The following is a 25,565-nucleotide window of genomic DNA, read 5'->3' as shown; positions in this document are numbered from 1 at the left end:
ACAAGAACTTTATTTTTAACACATTCAGAATATACTTAGATAGTTATCAGTTGAAAACTAACTCAAATCTCACAACACAAAGTGTGGAAGTCAACGCCCAGTGCCCAGCTGTCTTTCCATTGGGATTAGAACTATCACCTAGATGGAGAGGAGAAAAGACTTACTCTTCCACCTGTGCAGCATTCCCAAATGGTCACCCAGGAGCAGCCTGACTGCTTGTGACTGCACAGGGATCACGGAGGAGCCGAGCAAATCCTGGCGGCAAAGATTCTGAATTACGAAAGTGATGGGGAGTTGACAGTTCGGCCTTCTGTTGTCTTAAAGACGGGGCCTCTCACTGGACTCCTTAATTCTGTTCAGTTCAATGTGACAAATGATTAAGGAGCGCCAGAACACGCCTGCTGAAGAATAATTAGAATCAAAGCTTGTCATTGAGAAGCAGCTGGGAGAAGAAAAAGCTAAGACTACAGTTAAGTCTGCCAAGTGAGTGAAAATAGACGTTCAGACTCACGGTAGATCCTCAGGAAGGCGCAAGAGCACGGGCGGACACCTGGCCTTGTGGGAACCTGTGCGCACCGCCTCTGCCACACCCACCCCCGGAGCCCCTCAGAGCCGGCAGTTCTCACGTGATCCCACCACCCCAGTCAGAGCTGGGAAGGCTGCATTTCTCTCCTTGGACGCCAGGATTTAGACCAGGCCTCTCTCTCTAGAGGCTGAGGCTGTAAAATGCCCAGCTCTGGAGCCACATGTGGTGTTTTTCACCACTTGGAGAAAGTCAGCCCGCAGTGAGAAGCAGAAAGCCAGTGCTTAGTGAGAAACTAATAGTAAGGGTAGGGAGGGAAAACCCCAACAGTACAATAATCGCAGGCCCGGCCGTGGGCTCTGTGAGTCACTCCAGGATCCTCAGAGGACATCCCCTTGACTGCACAAGCTGGGTCTGCACTTGCAACTGAGGAGCCCGCACAAGACAACAAGAGCTGTGAGTAAACAATGCTTTAGTTTCAGTGCATACACACACAGGACCAGGACTAAAGCTCACACTCTATGCTGGGAAATGTGGTGGGGTGGGGTGGGGAGCAGACAAGGCGTAGAGGAAAGTGTTGGATTTAATATGGTTCCTTCACTCGGCTGGCTGATACTTCCAGGCAACACAGGAATTAAGCCAGTGTCAACAGCTCTGCTTCAGGTGGACTCACCATCAATTCAGTATCATTAACGAAACGATCAGTTCTAGATAGAACTTTTAGGTACTTGTCTACGTCTCTGACAAATAATACTTAACATGATTTACATTCTAATTCTCCATGTAAACCTGAATGGTCAGTCCTTGGCTTTAAATACCAACTCTTTATAGCTCAAACTGATTGAAAAATATATATAGAAAATGTCATCTGGCCACTCTGCTGTACTCAGAACTGCTGCTTCTGCTAGACGTGTGCACCCAGAGTCTGGCACTGCAACCCAGTCCTCAGTCCTCTCCTTCTCCTGCCTGGACCCTGTGGGCAAGGCCCAGAGTAACAGACATCAAGGGCATTGGACCTGGTGGATCAAGTCAGGAAACACCATCCTCTGAATCTAACTGGAAGGAGGCTAAGTGGATGAGAAGCAGAGCAATTAGCCACATGTGCTCATTCCTGCAGCCATTTGTCTTGGTTGACATGGAAGCGGAATTTGAACAGCAGCAGCAGAGACAGAATGGGAAAGAATGAGAATAAGAGAGACAGAGACCAAGACCGTAGGTTGCAAGAAACATATATTCAAGAGCACAGACTCAAGAATATAGGAGGATTTCCTACACATATACTCCTTGTTATACATTAAGATTATATTAACAAAAACTGACATAATGAACATGCCTGAGAATTCTTCACAGTCACACCACATGTGCCTGTATCTATATTTTTATGACCCGAGTCATCTTCTCTAAGTGTACAGCTGTTGCTGCAGCAGAGGCAAAAACAAATTGGCCATAACAAAAGTCCTGCTATAAAGACAAAATGAATACCAGCCAATTTAAAAAGTTGAAAGAAACAAATATATTCAGCAAATTAGCCCTTCCACAGATTGGCTTTTGGACAACTAGCTCTTGGCATATCAATTTGGAGCCTTTATGAGATGATCCTCCAGTGAAAATGGGCGATTTCCATTATCCACGAGGTACTGGACAGTCTCTCTCAGAACTTAGCAAGGAGACCAGTATGTGTCTAAAACCAAATAAGACACATTAATGGAATGTGTCTGAGGCAATGTCATTATAATAGAAGTTTAGAGAGCCAATACACAAAAAATGTATTGATGTGCGTCCATCACGGTAAAAGGGAGACTGATATTCCAGCCATTTAGACAAGCCCGCTCTAGAGTGTGGCAGAGAGCATTCCATCCCACACAAACAATCCTTTACAGGACTCAAGCACACCTGGCTCACCTACAGTTTCCCCTGGAATCCAGACAAACAGACAGGGTGGCCTGAACAAGGGCTCGAGGTGGGGCAGACAGACAGACAGGACACTATAATATAGACACCTTGTCTTAAAGCGCATTTCCACTACTTACTACCTGTGTGATCTTGGGCAAGTTACTAAACCTGCCTAAGCCTCGATTTCCTCATCAGTGAAATGGCACTCTACATCATAAGGGATTATGAGGATGAAAGAAAGAATCCAAGTGAATCCAAATACTAGGTTAAGTGCTTGGCACATAATAAGCATTCAATCAAAGTTTGTTACCATTGTCACTATCATCACATTGATATTAGACCAAGAGGAAGACATCAGATGCGACAGAAGCACAGAGGAGGGGTGTCTAACTCAACCACACTAGAGAGGAGTCTGTTTTGCTCTGGCACTTGCGCTGCTGACTCCCTAAGAAAAGCCTTGGCAGCACCCAATGATCGTGCCTAACGGAGGTGGCAGTAACTGACTTGTCAATCAGATCTTCTGTCTTGGGGAATTGGAAGTCACCTAAAAGACACTCAGAGCAAAGGCAGAAGGGATAAGCCAGGAGTAAGCAAAATCCAAGAGCAGGCAGAGGCATGAGTGGGTGGAAACTAAGAGTACCCAGAAGCGGTGCAGTGGAGAAGAGAGCTGCGAGAAGTCAGTCAACAAGGCCGAGCAATCAGCAGCCACGTCGCCAAGAGGGCAGCACCCTGAACCAGGGACAAGGACGCCTCTGCTGCCAGGGGGCTGACTGGGTACTCTGGTCATGAACTCACCGCTCCCGAGTGAGCTTCCAGTTACTGAACCATGTCCTATTCCCCGTGAGATCTTCTCCTTCAACAGTTTGAAGAACACTCTATGTCTCAGCAAGGATGTGAAAAATGAGCCCATCTCCCCTCCACCTCCAGGTCCTCAGCAGCACCTCATTCATTCAACTCTCGCTGGAACTTAAGCAGCTTCTCCTCTGGTTCTGCAACAATGGCGTATGTTCTGAGTATAACTGCTTCTTCTTGGAAGAGGCTTCTGCACACGTGTGGGAATGAAAAGGCAAACAAAGCTCCAGAAGGGTCCAACCAACAAACCTCAGGAGCGTCTGTGGTTTCCCCACCACCAGCACAGGACGGCCTCGGCGCCACCTGGCAAGCTGCAATTCCCTCTCTCTCAACTCACACAGAAAAGAAATGCAAAAACAGCATTAATAAGCCCCAAAGGCCTGGGACTCCTCTGCTTTGGCATATACAAGCACATTCCTTCCAACTGCTGGATGAGAAACAGAGAGACAGGCATACGGAATGTGCACCCAAAGCCAGGCCAGATGGACCCCTTCGAGATTTATGAGACTGGGTCCTGATTCTCCCACCCCTCCCTAAACCAGCCCCTAGTGGGGTGGAACCGGTAACAGCTTTCCTAGAGTAAAAGGGAGGGAAGCATTCCCCTGCTGGAGAAAGAATGGCAAAGTAGAGCATTTCAAAGAAAACGATCTATGCAGAGAGGGGTGGTCCTGGAGAGTTGGAGATGTGGTTTTAAATCCACATCTAATGTCCATAGGAAGACCAAGCTGGGAACATAGGGCCACAGGGAAACCTGCCTCGTAAAGATTCAGCAGAGATCCTCAAAGAATGTTACAGGGCAAAGCCGCTCTGCCAAACCCAAAACATCCATCTGTCTAAGGAATTGCTGCAGAGTCCAGAGAGAGGACTCGGAACGAGAAGAAGTGGGAGCTCGCCGGGCCCAACCCAGGGAGGTGGAAGGGCACAGGGGCAGCGTCACTCACAGCCCAGCAAACGGGTGCAGAGGTAAAGGAAGACGAGCGACTTTCCAGGCGTGTGCTCTCCCATTTTTTCTGGTCAAAAAAGGTCATCAGTGAGATTCAAGTAATCCTTTCTTGCAGATAATAAACGGCCATGACCTGCTTTCGTGCAGAGGAAGGGGAGAAGGGCAGTCACTTTCAGGTCTCCATTAAATCCTGCAGTCAAGTGGGGGGTGGGGGGGAGCCCACTGCGCCAAGTCCCCTCCCCTGGCACCGCTCTCGGGCCAGGAAACCACCATCCCCACCAGGGTGGGAGTGACTGCCTCTCCGAACGTGGAAACAGCCACATGCAAAAGGGTCACTTTTCAGAAATCCAGCACCTTCCCAGCCACTCCCCAGATATTTTCACATGCATGTTCAGAAGACAGGAGACACACTCAGGAATATTCCTGGTTTAAGTAGCAAGTTTAAACTGAAACATGCACTAGAGGCTCTGATCGTGGTGCCCTCAAACCAAAGTAAAAACATCCCAAAGTCTCGAGGCGGGTGTTCCAGGGCCTCAGAGACACACAGCTCATCAGTTATTGAGCAGATAATTTCACAGGGATCACCTGAGAGGTGCCAGGACTGTCAGTCATGGCTGCTCAGTGTAAAGGGACGGTGACAGCCCGGGGCTAGTCTGGAGGGGAGACAGGTGAGTAGAGAGTGCGGGCAGAGGGGTGAACGGTGGGTGCTGTGCAGGTGCAGAAGGTCACGTCAGCAAGTGCGGAGACAAAGTGCCTGGACCTGGCCCACCGAGGGGTCTATGTGTAAGTGTGACAAGTGGCGAGAGGAGACTGAGGCCGACAGGGGGCTGGGTTTGAATCTGAAGGCACTTCGAGCAGAGGAAGGCCAAGGTCATTTGTGCATCCAGGAAGCTCACTCCTCGGGCAGCAGGTAGGTGCCATGGGGAGGGCTCCGTGGTGACGCAGGCCGGCCACGCTGAAAGTCGTGACGTGAGCAACATGAGCACTATACCATGAACCTGACGGCAGGCCAGCACCAGGCCACCTGGATTATTCCATCCAGATGGTAAACTTTCCAGGTGGGCCTGTTACCACAGCAGGAAACAGACCCAGAGGTGGAGTAACTTGCCAGGTCACTGGGGCGAGGACACGGCAGAGCAGGGGTTCGAGCCAATCACCCGACCCCTTCCTTACTGCCCAGGACAGAGAGAGCTGGGCAGAGGGACACTTCACAAAGTCAGGAATGCAGCTCTGATCATTTCCAGCCCTGCCTACTCACTGGGCCTTGACTTGTGCCTCGAAACGAGAGCAGGACTGCGGTACCTGAGACCGAGCAACCCGGGCACTGATGTTTACGCGCCCGAATCTGCATCCCTGAGCAATCACTCCCAATGATGTTTAGAGGGACGGCGAAAGAGAAACGCTAATTTCTCAAACTCTCTCTCACGCTTGTTGAACATCCTGGTTACAGCCCGCCAGACCACACACTAACTTTCCACGGGCTTGGCAGGCCGCTCGGTTCTCAGGTGTCCGCTGCGACAGAGAACCCGGGGATTAGCAGATAACCGAGGAAGAGAGACGCGGACAAACGTAGGCATCTGTCAGTAAAACGAAATCTTCCAGGAAGGATTCCCAGCGTCTCCGAACTGCGTCCTTGAAGCGGGCTCAGGGCCGAGGGCCTCTTCTGCTCAGGTTATGTGCTCCAAGCCCTGAGTCATGGATGCTCACGTCTGAGCTCGCGTCCCGGGAAAGGGGGAGTCTCCCAAGGCGAGTCCACCGGACGACTGCGACAGGCAGGCCCGGAGGGTGTGAAGGGAGCAGACGACCAAGGACAGAGGTCAGGAGGCCTCCAGGGGATGAGTCCCTTGTCCCGGAGGCGGGGAGAAAGCGCAGGCCCAGCCGCTCCGATGCCGCGCTCCTGCTCCAGCACGTCCGTCCCAGGAGGAGGAGGAGGGGACAGAGGGACCGGACGGGGCCAGCTCCCCGTGTGACGCCTCTGGGCCTCACTCTCCTCACCTCTGAAGCAGGAAGTCATCCTCAAACTTTACCCCGAGGGGTCCAGAGATCACGGAAGTAAAAACGAAGCCTCTTCATGGAGTCCTACAATGTGTACCGCTCTGCGCGCCTTCTCACTGTGTGTCGGTCACAGATGCCTCCCGGGCGTGCAGGTGTGGGAGGCGCCAGACTGAGGGGGAAAGATGAGACAGGCTCCTGCCCTCAAGGGGCCTTCAGGCCAGACAAGCTGTCCTGTTACACCCTCCAGTGCTGGTCGGCAGGGGACACACACACACACACACACACACACCCCCCGACCGCGGGAAGCGGGGCTCACTGGGACCAGGGAGGGCACTGCTCCTGCTCCCCACCCTACTGAGCCCCTCACTGCCATGGTCGGTACTGAGCAGAGCTGCTCATCCCACCTAAACCGAAGACATAAGCACAAGCATTGGGCAAAGTGGAAAAGGAAAGATACCCTAATTTTTCCACGAAATGAGACTAAAGTTTTCTGATACCCAGGCTTAATGGATTTGCTGTTCCTAACAGTGTACCACCATCATATCAGACACCAGAAACCACATGTAATTTTACTCCTTTTCTGCTGTAAGAACTGTTATGCTCTATATGCCAACTAGAGACCTGAGGCCACGGCTGGAGTGATACAGCTGGGGTTTAAAAGGATGCTCTCCCCGTTCATCTTTCATGCATTCTTTTACAAGCAGTACTTCATGAACACCTACTATGTGCTAGTTAATGTTCCAGTACTGGGGTGGAGCAGTAAACGAAAGTTCCTTGGGTAGAGAAAAAGTCCTTGTTAGTGCAGAAGTGCTAAGTCCTATGAAAACACATAGGGGCAAACCACAGGGGAAGGGAAGGAAGGGCTGGGGGATGGGGTAACAGTGGCTACTCTAAATAGGCCAGGAAAGCCTGTGGACAAAGGTGACATTTGAGCAGAGAGCAGGGAGTAAAGGAAAACACTGATGTGGGTCTCTGGGGGAGAGCGCACCAGACAGGGGGAGAGCAGGTGCAAAGGCCCTGGGGTGGTAGGTCTATTTGAGATGCTGGAGGAACAGCAAGATGGTGAGCAGGTGCTAGGGCACAGTGGGGGAGGGCACATTATGGGAACTATGGTCCCAAAAGTAATGGAGCGGCATCTACGTCTTTGAGTGAGATGGCAGGCTCAGTGGAGGATCTGTCTCACATTTTAAAAGGATCACTCAGCTGCTGTGTGGTGATGGGCCTGGGGTGGGAGTGGGGCTCAAGAGCAGAGGCAGGGGAATGAGGGAAGGCTTCTGCACCACGGCAGGTAAGATGTGGTGGCAGCCTAGACTAGGGAGTGATGACAGAGGCATGAGAAGAAAGCAGATTCGCAGTACAGTTTCAAGCTAGACTGATGGTATTTGCTGATGGACCCAATGTGGCGTGGGAAGCAAAGAAAGGCGTCAAGGATACGGAGCAAGCGGAAGGACGGAGCTGCTGTTTACTGCATTTGGGAAGAGCCAGTGTGAGGGGGGATTCAGGAGTGCTGCTTTGGATCACTAAGTTTCAGAAGCCCGCTGAGCATGTTAGTGGAGATGCTGGGCTGGCTACTGGCTATAAGGAGTCTGGAGTTGCGATGAGGTCGGGACCAAAGATCTAAATGTGAAAGTCATCAGTGATAGATGGGGTTTAAAATCCCAAGCCTGGATGAGACCTCCTAGGGCAGGGGTGACGAGGGAGAAGAGGTCGCAAGACCAAGCCTGGAGCACTGCAAAATTTAGAGGTCATGGAAGCGAGCTGGAATGAGCAAAGGAGTGTGAGAAGGGCACATCAGGGCTATGTGATATCTTGGAAGCCAAGTGAGGAAAGTGCTTCTAGAAGGGAGGAGTGATAAACCCAGCCTTAGTCCCTGCCTCGCTGATAAGAGTTTCTGAGTACCTGCATGAGAAAACGATGTGCTCCGGGAGCCAGAATGGACTCAATAAGAAAGTGCCATGGGGCTGGCCCCGTGGCCTAGTGGTTGGGTTCGCGCGCTCCGCTGCAGGCGGCCCAGTGTTTCGTTGGTTCGAATCCTGGGTGCAGACATGGCACTGCTCATCGGGCCACGCTGGGGCAGCGTCCCATATGCCACAGCTAGAAGGACCCACAACAGAGAATATACAACTATGTACCGGGCGGCTTTCGGAAGAAAAAGGAAAAAAATAAAATCTTAAAAAAAATAAATAAATAAATAAGAAAGTGCCAGGTTCAATGAAGTCCCTAGGCTGGTTAACCAGAGATGAAGTGGAGGATTTAGTCTATCTACAAAGACAAGATGCAGCAAATCAGTCTGATGTAACGACAAGTAGATGGATTAGAAACTGCTTAAGTGATGACACCCAAGGGCACACATAAGTAAATGAATGTCAACCCCAAAGGAAAACTCAAGTGACATATCACTGGGTTCTGTCCTTGGGCTGCTCAACATATCAGTGACAACTAAACTTGACTGCAATCAGAACAATCTAGGGGGTTTGCTAAAACAGAGCATTCCAAGGTCCACCCCAGACCTGCTGAGTCAGAATTACCCAGGTGGCACTGGGGCCAGGAGCTAAAGGCAGGCCTGAGTTAGAAGAAGGAATTGAGGAAGGAGCTTGGTCAAACATACAGCAAAAACCAAGCTGCATGGAACGGGGAACCTGCTGGACACCAGCCTCAGGCTGCAGTGTAGTCTTGGCAGGTAGAGAAGTGAGTGGAACCCTAACTGGGCGAGTGTGGACTCTTCACTGGACTCTGAAGACCAGCCGATGTGAGGTGGACAGATCTAGTTGGATCTGAGAGCACCTGGGGACTCCCAGTGGTCAACATGTCACCTCCAGCTGCACTGATAGCAGACAAGGGGAGAAGAGACATAACGGGGCCATACCCTCCACACCCCTAAAGCATCCTCTCAGTGGTCAGAAGACACACAGAGTGAGGTCAGAGGAGCATGAACAAGATGGAGAGGGGACTCCAGCCTCGGAGAAGCAGAGGTTTGGCCTGGAAACTCAGAAGGAACCACACCATGGCCACCTCAAGGACTAATATGGAGAAGGACTTATTCTGTGGGATCCAGCAGGGTAGATCCATAATCAGTGAATGAAAACTAGTAGGACATGATTCTAATTTGGTAGAAGGAAGGTCTTCCTAGTAGTAAGAGAAACCCAAAGAGACAGAAGTGGTGAGCACTTTGCCACAGGAATTGTTAAATTTACATACACTCCAAATTAGCATTTATTGTATTATTTTATGTATGTAAGTATATATTTTATACACCCTTTCTCGAATGTAAATTCCCTGAGGGAACACATCCCCAGAGTCCAGCACAAGCCCTGTCCCGGGCTGTGCGCTCAATAAGTGTCACCCGAATGAATGAGCTGATTATAGCTGGATGCTGCCAAGCTTGCTGTAGACTGATTCCTGCTACATAATTGTTAACGTTCCTCCTAAAACAGCAGATCCTATGATTTCTGAAAAACTGCACACAAACCAGTTTCCCCTGGAGAGACACTCATCCTTTGCATCTTCACAGTTGATTTGGAATTCAGATAAAATGAATTAATTATTATGTCTAATATTCAACCATAATGTTGTAAAGCTCAGCCTGGTATGAAGGAAGCGTGAGGCGTACCCTGTTTGCCTCCACTGTCTCTGCACTTCACATAAGAACGTGTGCATGTCAGCACATCTCATGGGGTCTACTGATGCACGGGCTGGGGTTGTGGGCCCGGCAAGCATGTGCTGCTCACCGCCCTTGCCAGCTGTGGTTCACCTCGGAACATCATCCCATCACAGGCCTGGTCTAGCTTAGAAGTTAACCCAAAGGGGCTCGACAGAGCAGCCTTTGCAGTTACCAAGGCAACTGACATGCATCACATCCTCCTTAAGAGACCCCAAAACAAAGCCAATTCTCTGGTCCATGGGTGAGAGCCTGGAACTCTCCTAAAATTTGAGGCAGCTTTCAAAGTCACCATTCTGCTCTTGTCCCCATGTAGGAGTGGACACACTGTAGTAATGAATCCAGGAAAGGGGCCATGTCTCCAGCGAGCATTTACGTTATACCAGGAACTGTGTCAGGAGCTGTCTCATTTGATCCTCACAGCAACCTAGGAGGTGATGTTAGTGTCTCCACTGCACAAACAAGGAAAGGGTATCTCAGAGAAGTTAATGCAGTTGCCCAAAGTCACTCAGACGGTAAATGGGGGAGGCAATATTTGCACTCAGGTCTGTTCAACCCCAAAGTTGTACTCTTTTTCCACACAGCAACCAGAGCGATCTTAAAACACAGCCAGAGCAGGACACTCCCTTATCACGATGCTGTGGTGACTTCCTCTCACTGACCTTCTGCAGGACCCTGCCTGCTCTGGCTTCTGCCTGCCTCTCTTGCCACATCCCTACTTCTTCTTGCTCTTGCTCTCTCCCTTCCAGTCCTACTGGTCTTCTTCCTGCCCCTTGGAATCTCCAAGTCCCTGACTCAGGGCCACCACACCTGCTATTCCTTCTGCCTGGAATGATGTTCCCCCAGTGCTCTGCAGATCCCTCTTACTGCATGCAGGTCTCTGCTCCAATGCCACCTCCTCAGGGCGGCTGTTCCCAACCCCTCTACCTAAGAGAGATCAACCCCCCACTAGCCCTCACCCTGTACCTCATATGCTTCTCGGCAGCACTCCACAGTACCTGGATGCATATCCTTGGCTAATTAACTGCTTGCCCTCAGCACGCCCATGGGAATGCACACTCCACAGGGGAGGGACTCCCCGTCATTCACTGCCACGTCCCCACCCCAGGCCCAGATGCGAAGCAAGTGCGCACCAAACTGGGTTACTGCGTGTCGTTTACTCTCTACTACCGCCACGTGGGTGACCTCGGCCGAGGGCTGTCAGCTCTCCAGAGAAACTGTCCATTTACTGCGAGTGGCCCTGACAAACGAGGGACTGTTGTTTCGTCCCCCCGAAGCCCGTTCATCCCTGCCCTGAGACCTGTAGAATACAGCCCGTTTGAGAAGTCTCTGATTTTACCAAAGAAGAGCCATTTGAGGCAACTGACAAAACAAAAAGATAATTATATTTCAAAGGGAAAAAAACCTTCAAAACAACCCATTGTCTGTTTACTGCTAGAATCGACAATTAGTTCATTTAGAGCCTTCCAGCATCTTTTCAAAGCAGACAGAAATGGGCTCTTATTGAAGGACAGGCATCAAAAGCTGTGTTATCTGGAACTGAGCCAACCAGAGGGCTCCTAAAGGTGAGATTTCTGAGACTCCACCAATACACATCTCCAGGCTTACAAGGGATCAGCAGAAGCTAATCATAATCCAAAAGAAGGCAGGATTCAACATAGAAGTTTCTAGAGATGAAAGTGCCTCTGTTTTGGGAACTTGATTCATCTCCCTTCATATATAACCACTGTCCTGCCTCATAATGTGCTGGAAGATGGCTCATTTTCCATAAAACATTTTACATTCTGTAGAAGTACTTGGTAAATAAACAGAAGGTGGTTCAGTTTCCAAACTCAGGATTTACTTGGACCCTTACGTGATGCAGTCTATCTGAACATGGTTTTAGTTGTGGAAATTCCTCCTGGCATCTGAGGGGCTTTGTCTGCGGGACTTTTCATCTTCTCCCCTTTCTTAGCACATCTATAACAGTTCAAAGGAACGCTTGACTTCAGGCGTGGTCAGGCTCAGAGGGCGAAATACCAAAGAGATAATCTTCTGGGAAAATTTAAGCTAACTTCTTAGTTTACTACTTTTAACCAATCCACATACTCCCTCACTCTCACACAGTGGAGATAATAAAGCTTCACTATGTAGCCAAATACCAGTATAGATAAAATGCTGCCAACGATTTCACTTCCAAAGAGGGAAGAAAAAAGTTGGTATTCATTTTCGAATTCCAGTGCTTGGCCTCAGGAGGGGAAGTTGTAGAGAAACAATGAGAAGGTGTGGATGGGAAGTAAAGCGGAGGAGTGGACACAGAGCAGTGGTGTCACGAGTGTGTTACTTAGAGGAAAAACTGTCCAGAACACTGTATCTTCACTGTAGCCGAGAAGATGCGACTCCATATTTCTGGATTTTTCCTTTTCCTATACTATATTTGATCATAACTTCTGAATATTCCTTAACACTTCCCATCAGCAGACAAGATTCACGTTCTTGAGCCCTAATGATAGGGTTATCTCATGCTGACACATGAATTACGTCCAGCTTCCTTCATGCCACATGCTAACAGCTTATCACATAATGCTCACACCAAAAAGTCATTTTTATGGCTTGAGTATTCTTCCAAAGAGTTTAAGAAGTAAAAGAGAAAATAGGCTACAGGTGGTGTAGTGATATCGATAAGCGTTACTGAAATTCTCATGCCCGAGTGACGGAGTGTGCCATGGGAACATGTAGCTGTGGTAACCGACAAAATTCCAACACACGCTCTCCGTTACGCACGTGTGTTGTTACTTCTGTCATTATTCTGATGTGGTGATCAATTTAGGCTCCTTTCCTAGAGACTCTGAAATATGACGTTATCTACCAAGAATACTTTCTAGAGCCATGTTTCTTTGTACTTTTGCAGCTGTGAAAGAGGAAAAAGAGACGACATACAACATAATGTGCAGCCTCTAACAACCAGAATGTGTGCATTTTCATGAGATTCAACTTACCTTTTCATTCCATGCCCACAGTCCAATTCCAAGAAATGCTATTCCCAAAAACTGAAAGAGAGAGAGCAGCATAAGTATAAGGCAAACACCGTGTTTTTACTAATACAAATAAAGAAAGTTTTCAATCAATTCTTTTGTCGCTTTACCTGGCTAAGAAACAGTTTTCTGTAAAACCTGAGTAACAGTCTTTAACAGGAAAAGAAATACCATAATCCCCTTGATGAAAGTTATTACAGCATTAATAAGGTTGAGGACATGCAGGTGCTTAGAATTCACTCAGATTATGAAGAATAATAATTAGGTAGCATCTTGAGTAAAATGGAAGTCATCAGTAATGCTGAATGCTGCCTAAAAGGCAGGTAAAAGGGCAGGAGAGGAAACAGTGAGCTCCCATAAACCCGAGCCCCACATTCCCTCAGAAACGGATGACCAGGAGCATGAATTTAGAAGAGTGGGTGATTCTCTCTTCCCCATCAAGCATTAGAGATGGGCTGGTCAGAGAGCGCACGGAGAAGCCCTGTGGTCCCTCAGCAAGATTTCACTACTCCTTCAGAAGGTAACATGAATCTTTTCAAGTCCAGCGTGACCCAAAGAAAATTCCTGGATTCTTCTGTTTTTCAGAAATTTAGATTACTTATACTGTGGTTGAGAAGACTTCCGTTGACTCAGCCTGGTCTCGACTCAGTGCCATAACTTCACATATAACACAGAGCACACAAATAACACGCAAGCCAGAGTGAAAGGAGAGCACAAAGATGCACTCGGCCCCAGCACAGGGCGCCTCTCATCCACACCCACATTTCTCCCAGTGCTGTCCATCAGATGCGCCGAGTACAGGAGGGGAGCAACTGGTAACCAGGGGACTTCCCATTTTAATCAGTTCTCACTGTACTCCATCTGCTCCAAGATACACATTTTTCCCCCACATTTTAACATCTCTGAAATCGGGATGTGTCTTAAAATCGATGGTATCTCATAGTTTGTTTTTTTCCTTGATTGCTTCTAAAATAATGTGTCTTATCAGGGCGTCACAGGTTTGATGACACACTGCACAGGGCTGTCCACCCACGGAGAGCTCAGTGATCAGGACTGGGTGTAACTCGCCTTGAGGAAAGACACTTCTTATTCCTCATCTTTATTATCAACATCAACTGTGAATTTCCTTTCCAAACACTGACGTGAGGAGAGTGTGGGCAGGCTGACGAGCAGTTTCAGCCCCACGGCAGCAGCACACATTGCTTATTCTGCTAACATCTTGATTAAGTTAAATGTCAGGAGAGCCGTTCACTGACAGTGCTGCGCAGAGAACACGAGAGTGAGGCTGGTGATTCCTTCCCCTCTCGGGGAAACCTAAGGACTATCCCCTGGCGAGGCCTCCACCATCCGAGTGGGGAGGCACTGACACTTTGTAGGCCACAGATAATAAACCCAACAGGGGCTGGGCAAACAGCAGGAGCACAGGGAAAAGGGGGCCTGAGAAAACACACGACTGAGGGCTCTGAAGATGTGGCAGTGCTTTAAAAAGGGGAACCTCCCAAATCTCCTGACAAGTCCCTGGCGTTCTAGTGAGATGATGTACCAGACGTTCTGGGCCCCTAGAGAGAAGCTTCAGCATGTCCTGGATTTGGCACAAACTGAAGGCCCCTTTCTTCCTACCCTGGCTCTTAGAGGTTTGAAAAGCATTTAGGATGATTTCTTGTTTTCAACATCCCAGCCGAAGATGTTGGGTCAGCCCCTCTACTGCCCTAGCCAGAGAGCTGTCTCACTCTGCGGTTCCGATCTGAAACAACGGATGCACCAGTCCCCTGAACGACTCAGAGGGACTTCGGACTCTGCATACAGGAATAAAAGAATTCAGCACATTACTCCCATGTTCGCAGGGCCCGGCACAACAGGGTAACAAGGGACAAGTGCACACAAAGGACCCCAGCAGACCTGCAGGTCATGGAGCGCCTGGCTTCACACGAATGTACCTCACTCCTTCCATGAAACGCCTACCTTTCGGATGCCTGAGCTCCTGGGGGACAAACATGCGGTCACCTCCCTGATGCAGTATTCAGTCCTGTGTCACCACAGCAACGGGGGGATGGTGTGGCAGAGGACACTGCGGGCAGCTGGCCCTCCTGGTGGATGTGTTACTGCTGGGCCCTGCCTGATCGCTAACGTTGACTTCTCTTCTTCCTTGCCAGGCACTGTGCTCATTGCTTGGTGTGCAGTGTCTCTCTACAGCTTCTCAAGAATTTTATTTTGAATAGTCACTACGATTAACCCCACTTTAAGAAGGAGAAAGATGAGGCTGAGAGAGTTAATTTGCTCAGAGGCACACACCTTCTGAGAGGAGGAGCACGGATTTGAACCAAGATGAGCCTAACATCAACTCAGAACTTCCCATTTTCCCCCATGGTCAAAAAGTTGATGCAATTAGGTTAGAATTACATGGGATATGATGAGGACGTGAAATATTCCTCCCCCAGCAAGCAAAGGGAGTTGAGGAGGTAAAAAGAAATAAAACCTTGCCTTCACCTAAGAGCCAGTGTAGAGCAGAAGCTCCCCACGCTGGTGTCAGCAGCGGAAGGAGAAGAGAAAATTCAATGGTGGGTCAGCGTTCTCTTCTTTCTATGAAGTTCTCCTCTCTCCTGGCACTTTGAAAAACCTGTTTCCTTCACAAACCACGTAAACAGATTGGAAACCAATGGTTTTCCACAAAAAGGAGAGAGGAAAAAAACGGAATTTAAAGAAGTCACACAGACGATTTCCTTTATAATCTTGCTCCGGTGTTTCCTGCTTTCACTGTGACTTTCCAAACAAGGTTTAAAGATTGGGAGAAACAACACTGAATGTGAAGTGAAGGAAAACACTTGATACCTAAGCAAGTGGAGAGGGGCAGGGGCCTCTGCCTGCACATACCTGCGGGGCTACACCACTGGCACAGGGCCTCCCCATTCCTCTCAGCCCATGTGTTTTGTTTTAAAATCAAGCTGTTCCAGCTCCAAATAATTACACAGAGAAGAGCCAAAAGCCAGAGCCAGGCACACCGCCCTTGAGGTGCACTGTTTCCCCTTTCCGCCTCCCGAAGAAAGATGACCATAAACCAGCAAACTGACCTCATTCCGAAACCCAGGGACCACCCGAGGGGAGCGGCCGAGAGCACTGAAGTCAACAGATCTGAGCTGTCTTCCCATGAAGCAAAAACTGCAAGCACGCAGGACAAATGTCTGTCCACCCAATTTTGATATTTTACAGGGAATAACAATAACTTTGCCAGCATTTGTTGAACATTGAGTATGAACTAGGTACTGTGTTTTATATGAATTGATAAGAACCACACTGCTTGATACAGCAGCCACTAGCCAATGAGCATGTGAAACGTGGCTAGTTCAAACTGAGATGTGCTGGTAACTGTAGAGTATACACTGGGTTTTAAAGACTTAATATGAATACAAAGAATTAAAATATCTCATTGATAGCTGTTTTATTATTGATTACATGTTGAAATGATAATACTTAGGATATACTGGGTTAAAATGTATTAAAATTAATTTCACTTATTTGATTCCACTTTTTAAATATAACTGCTGCAACATTTCAATTACACATGTGGCTTGCACTATATTACTATTGGACAAAGTACCCATAACAATCCCACGCAGTAGGTACAATCCTGTCCCCATTTTCTACTGAGGAAATAGAAACTTAGAAACCTTAAGTAATTCTCCTAGGATCACATAGGTGCCTGAGCTGGGCTGCTCAGGAAATCTGACTTCTCAACTCAACCTCAAAACTACGTTAGTACTTTCCTGATGAGCATAAAATGTTTGTCCGGCCAAAGAAGGGATAGAGATTTATACTGAAACTCTTGTCCTAAGACTCAAAATAGCTCCTTTAATTTCTAGGCATTCAAGGCACAGGTCTGTCTTCCCGACTGAGCGTGAGAATGGTACTAGGTGGACACTGAGGGAGTGGCGCACTGATGGGAGCCCACCAGGCTCGGCAGAACAAGAGCCAGCAGAGCGGATCTTCAGGAAAAGCTGGGAGGGAAATGGCCCTAGGATGTGACCAGGTGACTGGGGTCTCTGCCCGGAGGGACACATCGCCCCCTTTTCTCTGAGGCCTACGAATGGAAGATCTCTTCCTCCATCTGTTGTTTTAGTCCATGCTGAGCCTCCAACGTCTTGGAAATGGACCAGTACTCCATTCTAACTGGTATAAAAATAGATACTTCAAGAAGCCATTCATCCATCTACAATCTTCAACTCATATTCCTGAGTTCTCACTTTGTTCTAGGTACTACTTTTGTCTTGTGATAAATGAAGATAAGAAAACAGATACAGGGGCCAGCCCACAGTGAGCTTACAGTCCAGCAAGAGAGAGAGAGACTTTAATCAAATGATCAAAGTGTAACATACAAATCACCCTTGATGGTGCCATAACGGAGAAGAAAGTAAGGCTAATAGAGAGTATATAGAGGGGTATTTGACCCAGAAACTGGTCCAGGAAGCCTTCTCTAAGTAAGGGATGTAGGAACTGGTGTCTGAAAGATGAGAAGATGTTAACTGGCAAAGCAAAGAAGGGTGTTTCAGGCAGAGGGAAGAGAATGTGCACAGACCCTGCGGTGAGAGGAGCAGAGCAAGTAAAACCGTCTATAAGGTGGCTGGTATGGCTGGTACACAGGGAATGGGGGACAAGGGGAATGTACGGCAGGTCTGCAATGAGACATGCAAGCATGGACCAGCCCATGCAGGCCCTATAAGCCACATCAAGGAATTCAGTCATTGCCCTAAGAGTGAGAAGAAGCCACGTAAAGGCCCTCTGTGTGTGGCGGGCTGGGATGGGGTGAGGAGGCAAGCCTTTATCCGATTTGGGCTTTGGAAACAGAACAACCTGGGCTGCAGAAAGGATCAGGGAGAGTCCAGAGTAGACAGACAGGGACCAGAAGGAGGCAGCTTTGGTCATGCAGACGAGACCTGCTCAGGTCCTGGACTGAAATGTGATGAAGCAGCAGATGGAAGTGAGACTATTTAGAAGTAAAGCTGACATCTTCGTGATGACTGCGTATGGTGAGGGGCCAAGGGTGAAGGAGAGGGGAGTCTTCGGGATAATGTTATGTTTCTGGCATCTTCTACACGGAGACCATGGCTCTTCAGGATTCATCTAATGTCCTCTCTGACAGAAATAACTCTCGGGTGCCAATTTCATAACCAGCTTGAGATCTAGTGGCATTTCTGAAGGACAGTTTTCTTTTATGTGTATTTTGGCTGCTATGTGAATTTGCTTTAAAGGAAAGTTCAGCTTCTATACTTTTAAAAAATAAACTCTTTAAAATCTATGTACATGCCCACCACCACGCACTCCTTTTGTTCATAAAAGGAAGCAGTTATGTAGAGGTCTACATTCAAGTTCACAGGCAGCTCTTAAGTTGACACCTTGAATCCTCTTTGCTTAAAAAATACCAATTACGTCAATGCCTCTGCCCAGCATCCTGTGAACAGACTCATATAACAACGCAGCAAGGTAAACACGACAGAGGAAAATAAAATCACATCTGTCTTCTCACCTCAATGGGAACCTCACAAACATCATCCTAAATAATAACGGAGGGATTGTCATCCCTTCCCCATTCTGATAAAGTTTTTAAAAAAATTTTACGCTCTGCCTGAATGAACAGGAGAGATGCACTGAGAACATTTGGCACAGAAGAGAGAAAACAGAAAGAGTGCCATTAGGAAAGATGTATTTTCCTAAAACTGCAACACAGGCACTTTTTGTTAGACGTTTTCTGACACTTTAATGCACCAGTTCTGGGTGGGGTACAGCGCTCCATACAAGTGAGCTAAATGCTTACGTTAACAAAACACCTGCTGTCTTTACAGAGCGGGGGCTGACCTGGGGAATAAAAAGCCTCGAGGCATAATTCTTGCCACGTCAAAGGAGTAAGCATGGGCCAGTGGAAAATTCAATACACAGAAAGTCAATCCCAATTTTGCCACTGGGACCTGGTGTCCCAGTCTGTACATTCCAACTGCCCGGAATCCTCAGGATAAGACGGCAGGACAGATAAGTCTCGAACTCGTAAACAGGACATTCCCCATCCGAGCCGGGGCCAACTTCTCACACTTCACTTCTCCCCAAAAACACAGCCTGCTGACCCCCGCTCGGGCGCTCCATGGTTCTGTGATCTCGGGAAAGGCTCTTCACTCATTCAATACACATTTACTGAGCATCTACTATGAGCCAGGCAGCCCTCCAGGGACTCTGGATAAATCAGGAAACAAAACAGACAAAAGTGCCTGTTCTTATGGGGCTGACATTCTAGTCGGGGTGTGTGGGGAGGGAAGAGCAATAAAAAGAAACATAAATGAGTAGATTATACAGACTTAGAAGATAAGAAGCACTGTGGGAAAGGAGGCCAGCATAAGGGGACTGAAATGTGGCGCAGGGTGGAGGGGGTGCTGTAATATTAAGCTGGATTGGACAAAGTGAGTCTCCATTAAGAAGGCTACACAGGCAAAAACACGAAGGACAGGGAGGAATTGACTGGCTGACATTGGGGAAGAGTGTTCCAGGCAAAGGAGCAGCTGGCCGAGGCCCTAAGGCAGAGGGTACAGGCAGGTCGGAGGACCAGCCAGCCGAGGGCCGGAGAGCACAGGGCAGCAGGTAGCCACAGCCAGGCTGGGGTGGGCTTTGAAGGCAGGGTGATGGCTGGGGTTTGTCTTTGGAAAGAAAAAGAACCACTGGAGAGTTTCCTGACTCCCTAAAGCCCCATGGTCCTCATCTGTCATGTAGAGAGACTAAAGGCACCTAAGGAAATGCACAAAACAACAGTAGGGGCCAATGTGACAACGTGAGGGCTGGGTGAGATTCAAAGAGCCATCACGGGTACCTGGCATAATCCTGCATATTAGTTCCTCCCCCTTCCTCAGGCATTTCTCTGCCCACCTCCTTTCTCCAGATCTATGATGTGTCAATATGAAACCCTGCTTCAACTCTTGCCTCCTCCGAGTATGAGAAAGAATCCTCGTGCTCAGAGATCAGGGCCCTCTCTCTTCTGAACTTCTGGACCACTTGCTGCCTGTGCCCTATTTGACATTTACACACACAGAGCACTGTAAAGGAGTGACATGACCTGAGCTCAGAAAAGAGAAGCGATAGGGGCTGTGCTCACCAGACAGCAGGTGCCCATGTCAGAAGGCAGCAGCACCTGTCCTCCAACTCACCGTCTCCCTCTTGGTACCCGCTGGAGCATCCTTCTGAGAACCACGTACACAGTTTCTTTCAAAAGAAACTAACAAATCCTAGTCAGAACACTGAGATCATATTTAATTCCAAATCTTTTCTATGTCTTATCTTAGCAATCTGATTCAGGAATTCTGGGTATGATCATCAGCCCCAGAATTTAAAAACCTACTAATTTTTAAATCCAACATTAAAATAAGTTTCTTCCCATTAGGGCTTCTTGATGCATCTTCCCTCTCCCTAACCTTATCTCTACTTGTTTTTGTATTATATCCTCTGTAAATGGGTTTTGCTTTCATTATTGCCACTTTTTAATATACAATCCTTTTGGAAGAATGTGGGTTATAAATTATAACCAGTGTTGATTTGGGCAGCTGCTCAATCTACACCCTCCCTTTCTGAACACTGGCCCCACCCTCAAGGGTGGGCCCCTGCAGCCATGTCTGCAAAGGAAGGTCCACTCCCACTCTACGCTCTCTAGACTGATGAGTTGACGAAGGTGAGACATGTGACTCAGGAAGTACCATTCCACTAAACACTATGCTGAACCAGAGACTGCCTTCCCCAGGAATGCAGTATTGGACGCGGTGATTTTTGTCAGCCTCAGTCTCCCTTATGCTAGAACAGACTGGGGTTGCCGTGGAGAAAGCAAGCAGAGAAAGCAGAAGAGAGACCACAGTAACTTCTGTCCCCGGAGCCTCGGCCCCAATTCCTGGTCCTGTGGTCCCCACCATGCCCCTGGGCATATACATATCCCCCTCCTATCTTAGTTCAAGCTACTTTGGGGGCAGTTACTTGCAACCAAGAGGGTCCTGAGACACAAATAAGAGATCAGATTAATTTCCTTCATGCTTAGTCCTGTGACAAGCTCACTGTTAACGATAAAATGTGCAGAACAGGCACGAGGCTGATGGTGCTCCAGAGACCAATAATGATCTGGCAGAGGGCAGCGTTCCTTTCCAAGTAACTGAGTAGAAACGCTGGTGGTTCTGAACTACAGGGTCAGCTGTTGTCACTCAGTATGTGAAGGAACACATAATTCGGCCACACTTCCACCTGAAGCTGCCCTCTGCTTGCCTGTGGAATTTTGGAAGCGGAAGAAACGGTTCCCAAAGCGATCTGGCACAGCAGAGCCTGGGAAAGGGGTGGAGCTCTCCAGTTCCCAAGCGCTGTGGCCCTGGGTGCTCTCCTCCTGTCTCCCAGAGAGGACAGAAGAGCGCTCTGCCCCTGAACTTTCGCCACACCAGAAGGCCAGGACACCCTTGAAGAAATGTCCACAGTCTTGTTTGGCAGCTCCTTTGTTAGAGTCTGGAGCTTAACATTCTGGCGAGAACTAGTAATCTGAGACGGTAAGGGAGAGAAAAGGGGAGGGCTCTGCAGGCAATAACACCTATATTCTCCTTGGAAATTGTGCAGGCAATGCAGACACGCAGAAAGGAATATGAGGGATTACGCTATGCAATTTTGGATGAAAACATGGAGGCTGCAAGTTTACAGCCCACTAATCTTTGTCTCCGTAAAAGCAAGGCTCACACCGCCTGGGCTCTTCCATCTGTAACGCTCTGATTAGATAAAACCCAAGTGAAGAACATACCAGAGAGATGTTGTGAAGGCTGAGGAGGACTGGGGGATAACTTGAGTATTTCAAACCGTAGGCATGAGAAATGAATCAGTTATCTGTAGACCAACACCAGCCCTTGTGGAATAAGCTCCTGCTGTTTGCGTTAAACAGCCAAGTAGTGAGCTTCTGCGAACGGCAGTTTTGCAAGGTTAATGCACCCAATGTACACTGCTTTTGTGTTGAAACACCTTAATGTTTTAAACACCATCTTAAGCAAGATTTAAGGGTTAATGCAAATAAAAATTAAAACAGGATTCTTCTTTTTTAAAGCACAAGTAGGATTATATAATTCCACTCATTTAGTGACCATTTTCAATATTACTGGGCACTGTGGGAGGGGCCAGGGACAGAAAGGCCTCCTTATAGAGCTAAGGGTCTAGAGGCAGCGGGCAGGAAACAAGTAAAACCACAACTCACGCACAGGGAACAGGGCCTTCCCAGAAACATGCCGCTAGGCGAGGACCGGGTCACTGCGGGGCCAGAGGTCACATCCTAGGAAGGGACACTTGAACTGTATCTTAACGGGAAGGAGAGAGGAAGACCATCTTCTGCAGAGGAAGTACCTTGTGCAAAAGGATGGAAGCCTGGAACAGCATGTCCCTCAGGAGCCGCGGCCCCGCCAGGGCTGGAGGGGGCAGCCGGGCCACAGGCAGCACTTCTTGCGGCAGCAGTGGCCGCCAGGAACTTGTCAGAAATGCAAATTCTCAGTCCACATGTGACATCAGACACTGGGAGTGGGGCCCGGCAAGCCCTGTCTTACCTGCACTCCAGGCCACTGTGCTACACGGCACAGCTTGAGAACCTCAGGGCTGGCGGCTGCTCAGCAGGGCCTCATCACCACGGGCTGTGTGTTGTGGGTACCGAGGCACCATGGGAAGCCAACTGAGGACTCTAAGCAAAACAGTGATGGAACCAGATTTGCATCTTAGAAAAAGCATTCCAGTACAGTCCAGAGAATGAACTGAAGGAAGGCGAGACTGCAGGCAGGAGACAAGTGGGGAGGCTCCAGCAGCAATCCTGCGACGATGACCCCAGCCCACAAAGGCAGAGGCAGTGGCAGGAGGATGAAGACAGAAGAGAATGTTAAAGAGGAGATTCTCAGGGACGTGGTGACAGGAGCACAGGGTGTAAGGCAAAGACCACAGTTCCCTGAACCCGAATGCCTGGGTCTGAATCCTAAATATGTGACTTTGGGCAGGGCGCTTGATCTCCCTGGTCCTTAGTTTCCAAATCTGTAAAACAGGGATATTAATTTCCACAAAAACATAAGTTCCACAGAGCAGGGATTTTTGTCTGTTCAGTTCATTCTGTATCCCCCAAACTTAGAACAATACGTGCTTCACAGTAGGTCCTTAATAAATATCTGTTGAATGAATGAGTGAATTACTCATTACTCATGGGAGATGAGAAATTTAGAAATTTAGAAATGGGAAGCTAAGAAAATTCCCAGACTTTAGCTTAAAGCAGCTTGGTAGGCTGTGGTGTCGTTTTTGAAGTTAGGAATACTGGTAGGGGAGAATATTTTAGGAGAAAGATCAATTTTAGAGTTCAGTTGTAGACAAGTTACCACTCAGATGAAAGTCGGGCACACATGGCCATGAGCCTGGACAGCAAGGTGGCTCCAGAGCCAAACTTAGGGTAGAACTCAGGCTCCACCACTTTCTAATTGCATGACCTTGGACAAATAATTTAGCCTCTCAGTTCTCTGTTTCTTCTTCTATAAAATACAGAGAACAGCAGTATCCATCCCACAGGGTCACTGGGAAGACTGGGTGAGACAATGCACACAATGTGCTTTGCAAGGTGCCTGGCACAGAGAACAAGCTCAGTAAATAACCATTACTGTGGTTATTGTTAAGTCCATATAATGAGTCTGCAGAGAAGAGAAGAGGACCAAGGCATTGTCCTGAGAACACCAAGATTTATGGTGAGGTGCACAGAGGAGGGGAGAAGGGAGCCTGCAGAGAAGTTGACAGAGGGGCAGCAGGAAACCAGGAGAGGGAGGGGTCACTGGAGCCACAGAGGGAGAGGCCTTCACCTGTGAGTACAGTTTAAGTCAGGGAGAGAAAGGGGCTGGAACAGCAGAGATTGCTTTGATCAATTAAATGGAAATTAAAACACAGAGCAGCAACAAGAAAGCATTAAAGAAAGCAGCTTCTCTTAATTCAAACTGGTCTCTGACTCCAGACACCACTGGCACCACCACCAAACAGTCCCCCATGGTGTGGCTGGGCAAGACTCAACATTAGTTGAGAGGGATGGTAATGACCAAAAGGGAACTCAGGTCCGGACTGGGGTCACCTCCCTAATGGCCAGTAATATCCTTTGCCTTGTGTAGGAGACAAAAGGGAGACAGAGTTATGCAGTGTGTCTCAAAGACCAACAGACTGGGTGTCAGGAAACCCGAGCTGCAGTGACAACCTGAACGTTAACTAGCTGTGCCATCTTAGCCAAGTCACTGAATAACAATCTCTTGAAGCGCAAATGGTTAGTAACACCTGCCCCAACTACAAAGGACTGTGGTGACCCAACGCTAGTGAAGGAAAGACAATTTGAAAAGGATATGCTATATAGATACTTGATGCAATTAAAATATCACATTGGACCCATCTGTTAAAATAACAGAGTGAGACAGGCGCTGCAGCTACTTGCTATGTCATCCGGGACACATGCCACCCTTAAAAATCAGCACTCATTAGTTGTCGTGGAATCTGCACTTATTTGGTGTCTGTTTCCAGAGTACCTTGTGTAGGGAGATAATTTTCTTGTGTTTCTGCACTTGTCATGAGGGAGAAATTGAATGGAATTACAAGAGAGTCATTTGTTACAGACTATTCAAGGAAATTTGTGTAGCAGACAGCCTTGGAAGATACAGTGTTTCCTTACAGAGATCCTGCGAAGGATCAGGCAGGCTTACTGCCCACTATAAAAGTTTTGGGCTCCCTAAACTCAGGGTTCCCCTCTTATGACACAACTCATTACACATACAGGTGTCAACCGGCCCTCTCTACATCACCCTATGGAAATCGGGACTCAGGGAAAGAATGAGAAAAATATTGATACTACCAGTGTGAGCAGCTCCTAGTACTGCTGAGATTAATAAAGTCCTATGTCTCTGACCTGGGAGTCTGGCGTCTCCATTGGCAGGGTAACATACTGGCTGACAGGTAGGGCAAAATCTCAGACTCGTCACAGTTCTTCACATTTAGTATTACTGTTTTACACAAGAGGAGTTGGTGTTTCCCTCCCACCCAAGAGCTCATGGTTTGCTCTCCTCTGCTCTGCCCTGTCGGAAATCAGCTCAGAGCTGAGAAAGCAGAGGAGACGTTGTCAGAGCTATTTCTGGTACATTTTTTTTTTTTAACCTAATGCAAATACTCTCTGTGCCTATGTGTGTGTGTTTTTAAATTTTATTTCTTTAATTTTTTGTGGATAAAATCTACTTTCTTTTCTAAGAAACGTAATGACGTTCATATGTTTTCTGGGGAAAAAGTGACTGTTACTAAACAGACGTTTTGCTATAGTCAGTGTATAAGTCTTTCATTTAAAAATGTTCTCATTTAAGTGTAAATATTAAAAACAGTCCTAAGAAATAACTGCATATTTCAGGTAAATTTTAGTAACCATTGTGCCTTAGTTAGAAATAACTGTTAAAGAAAACCAGGAGAACGTAACTTCAATTCTTCGGACATTATACAGAATGAGCGGAGTGGCGGTGCCTACCTAACCGGCCCGTGGTGTGCTCACGTGCAGACACACACCCTATTTAGGCAAAGCCACTACAGAAAACTATATCTGGAGTACACTGACTTCTTGTTAGATTCCGAATGTCCTCCTTAAAATGAAATCTCATTAATAACATTAGTAAC

At 47.9% G+C, this 25,565-nt stretch overlaps 1 protein-coding gene across 4 annotated transcripts in view; it reads right to left on the bottom strand.

The window, feature by feature from the left end:
- Nucleotides 1-25,565, bottom strand: part of TSPAN5 (tetraspanin 5) — a 152,813-nt gene that overhangs the window by 16,489 nt on the left and 110,759 nt on the right. For 3 of the 4 annotated variants that reach the window (XM_014865081.3, XM_070505323.1, XM_070505322.1), the window contains exon 2: nucleotides 12,843-12,893. The exons of the other annotated variant lie outside the window; for it this stretch is intronic. In XM_014865081.3, the coding sequence (XP_014720567.1) occupies nucleotides 12,843-12,893 (51 nt within the window). The remainder of the gene's footprint in view (nucleotides 1-12,842; nucleotides 12,894-25,565) is intronic. 4 annotated transcript variants of the gene reach the window in all.

This window comes from Equus asinus, chromosome 3 (assembly GCF_041296235.1).
Source record: "Equus asinus isolate D_3611 breed Donkey chromosome 3, EquAss-T2T_v2, whole genome shotgun sequence".
Lineage (NCBI taxonomy): Eukaryota > Metazoa > Chordata > Mammalia > Perissodactyla > Equidae > Equus > Equus asinus.
The sequence above is the reverse complement of the archived record's forward strand: the minus strand, read 5'-3'. Positions and strand labels throughout refer to the sequence as shown.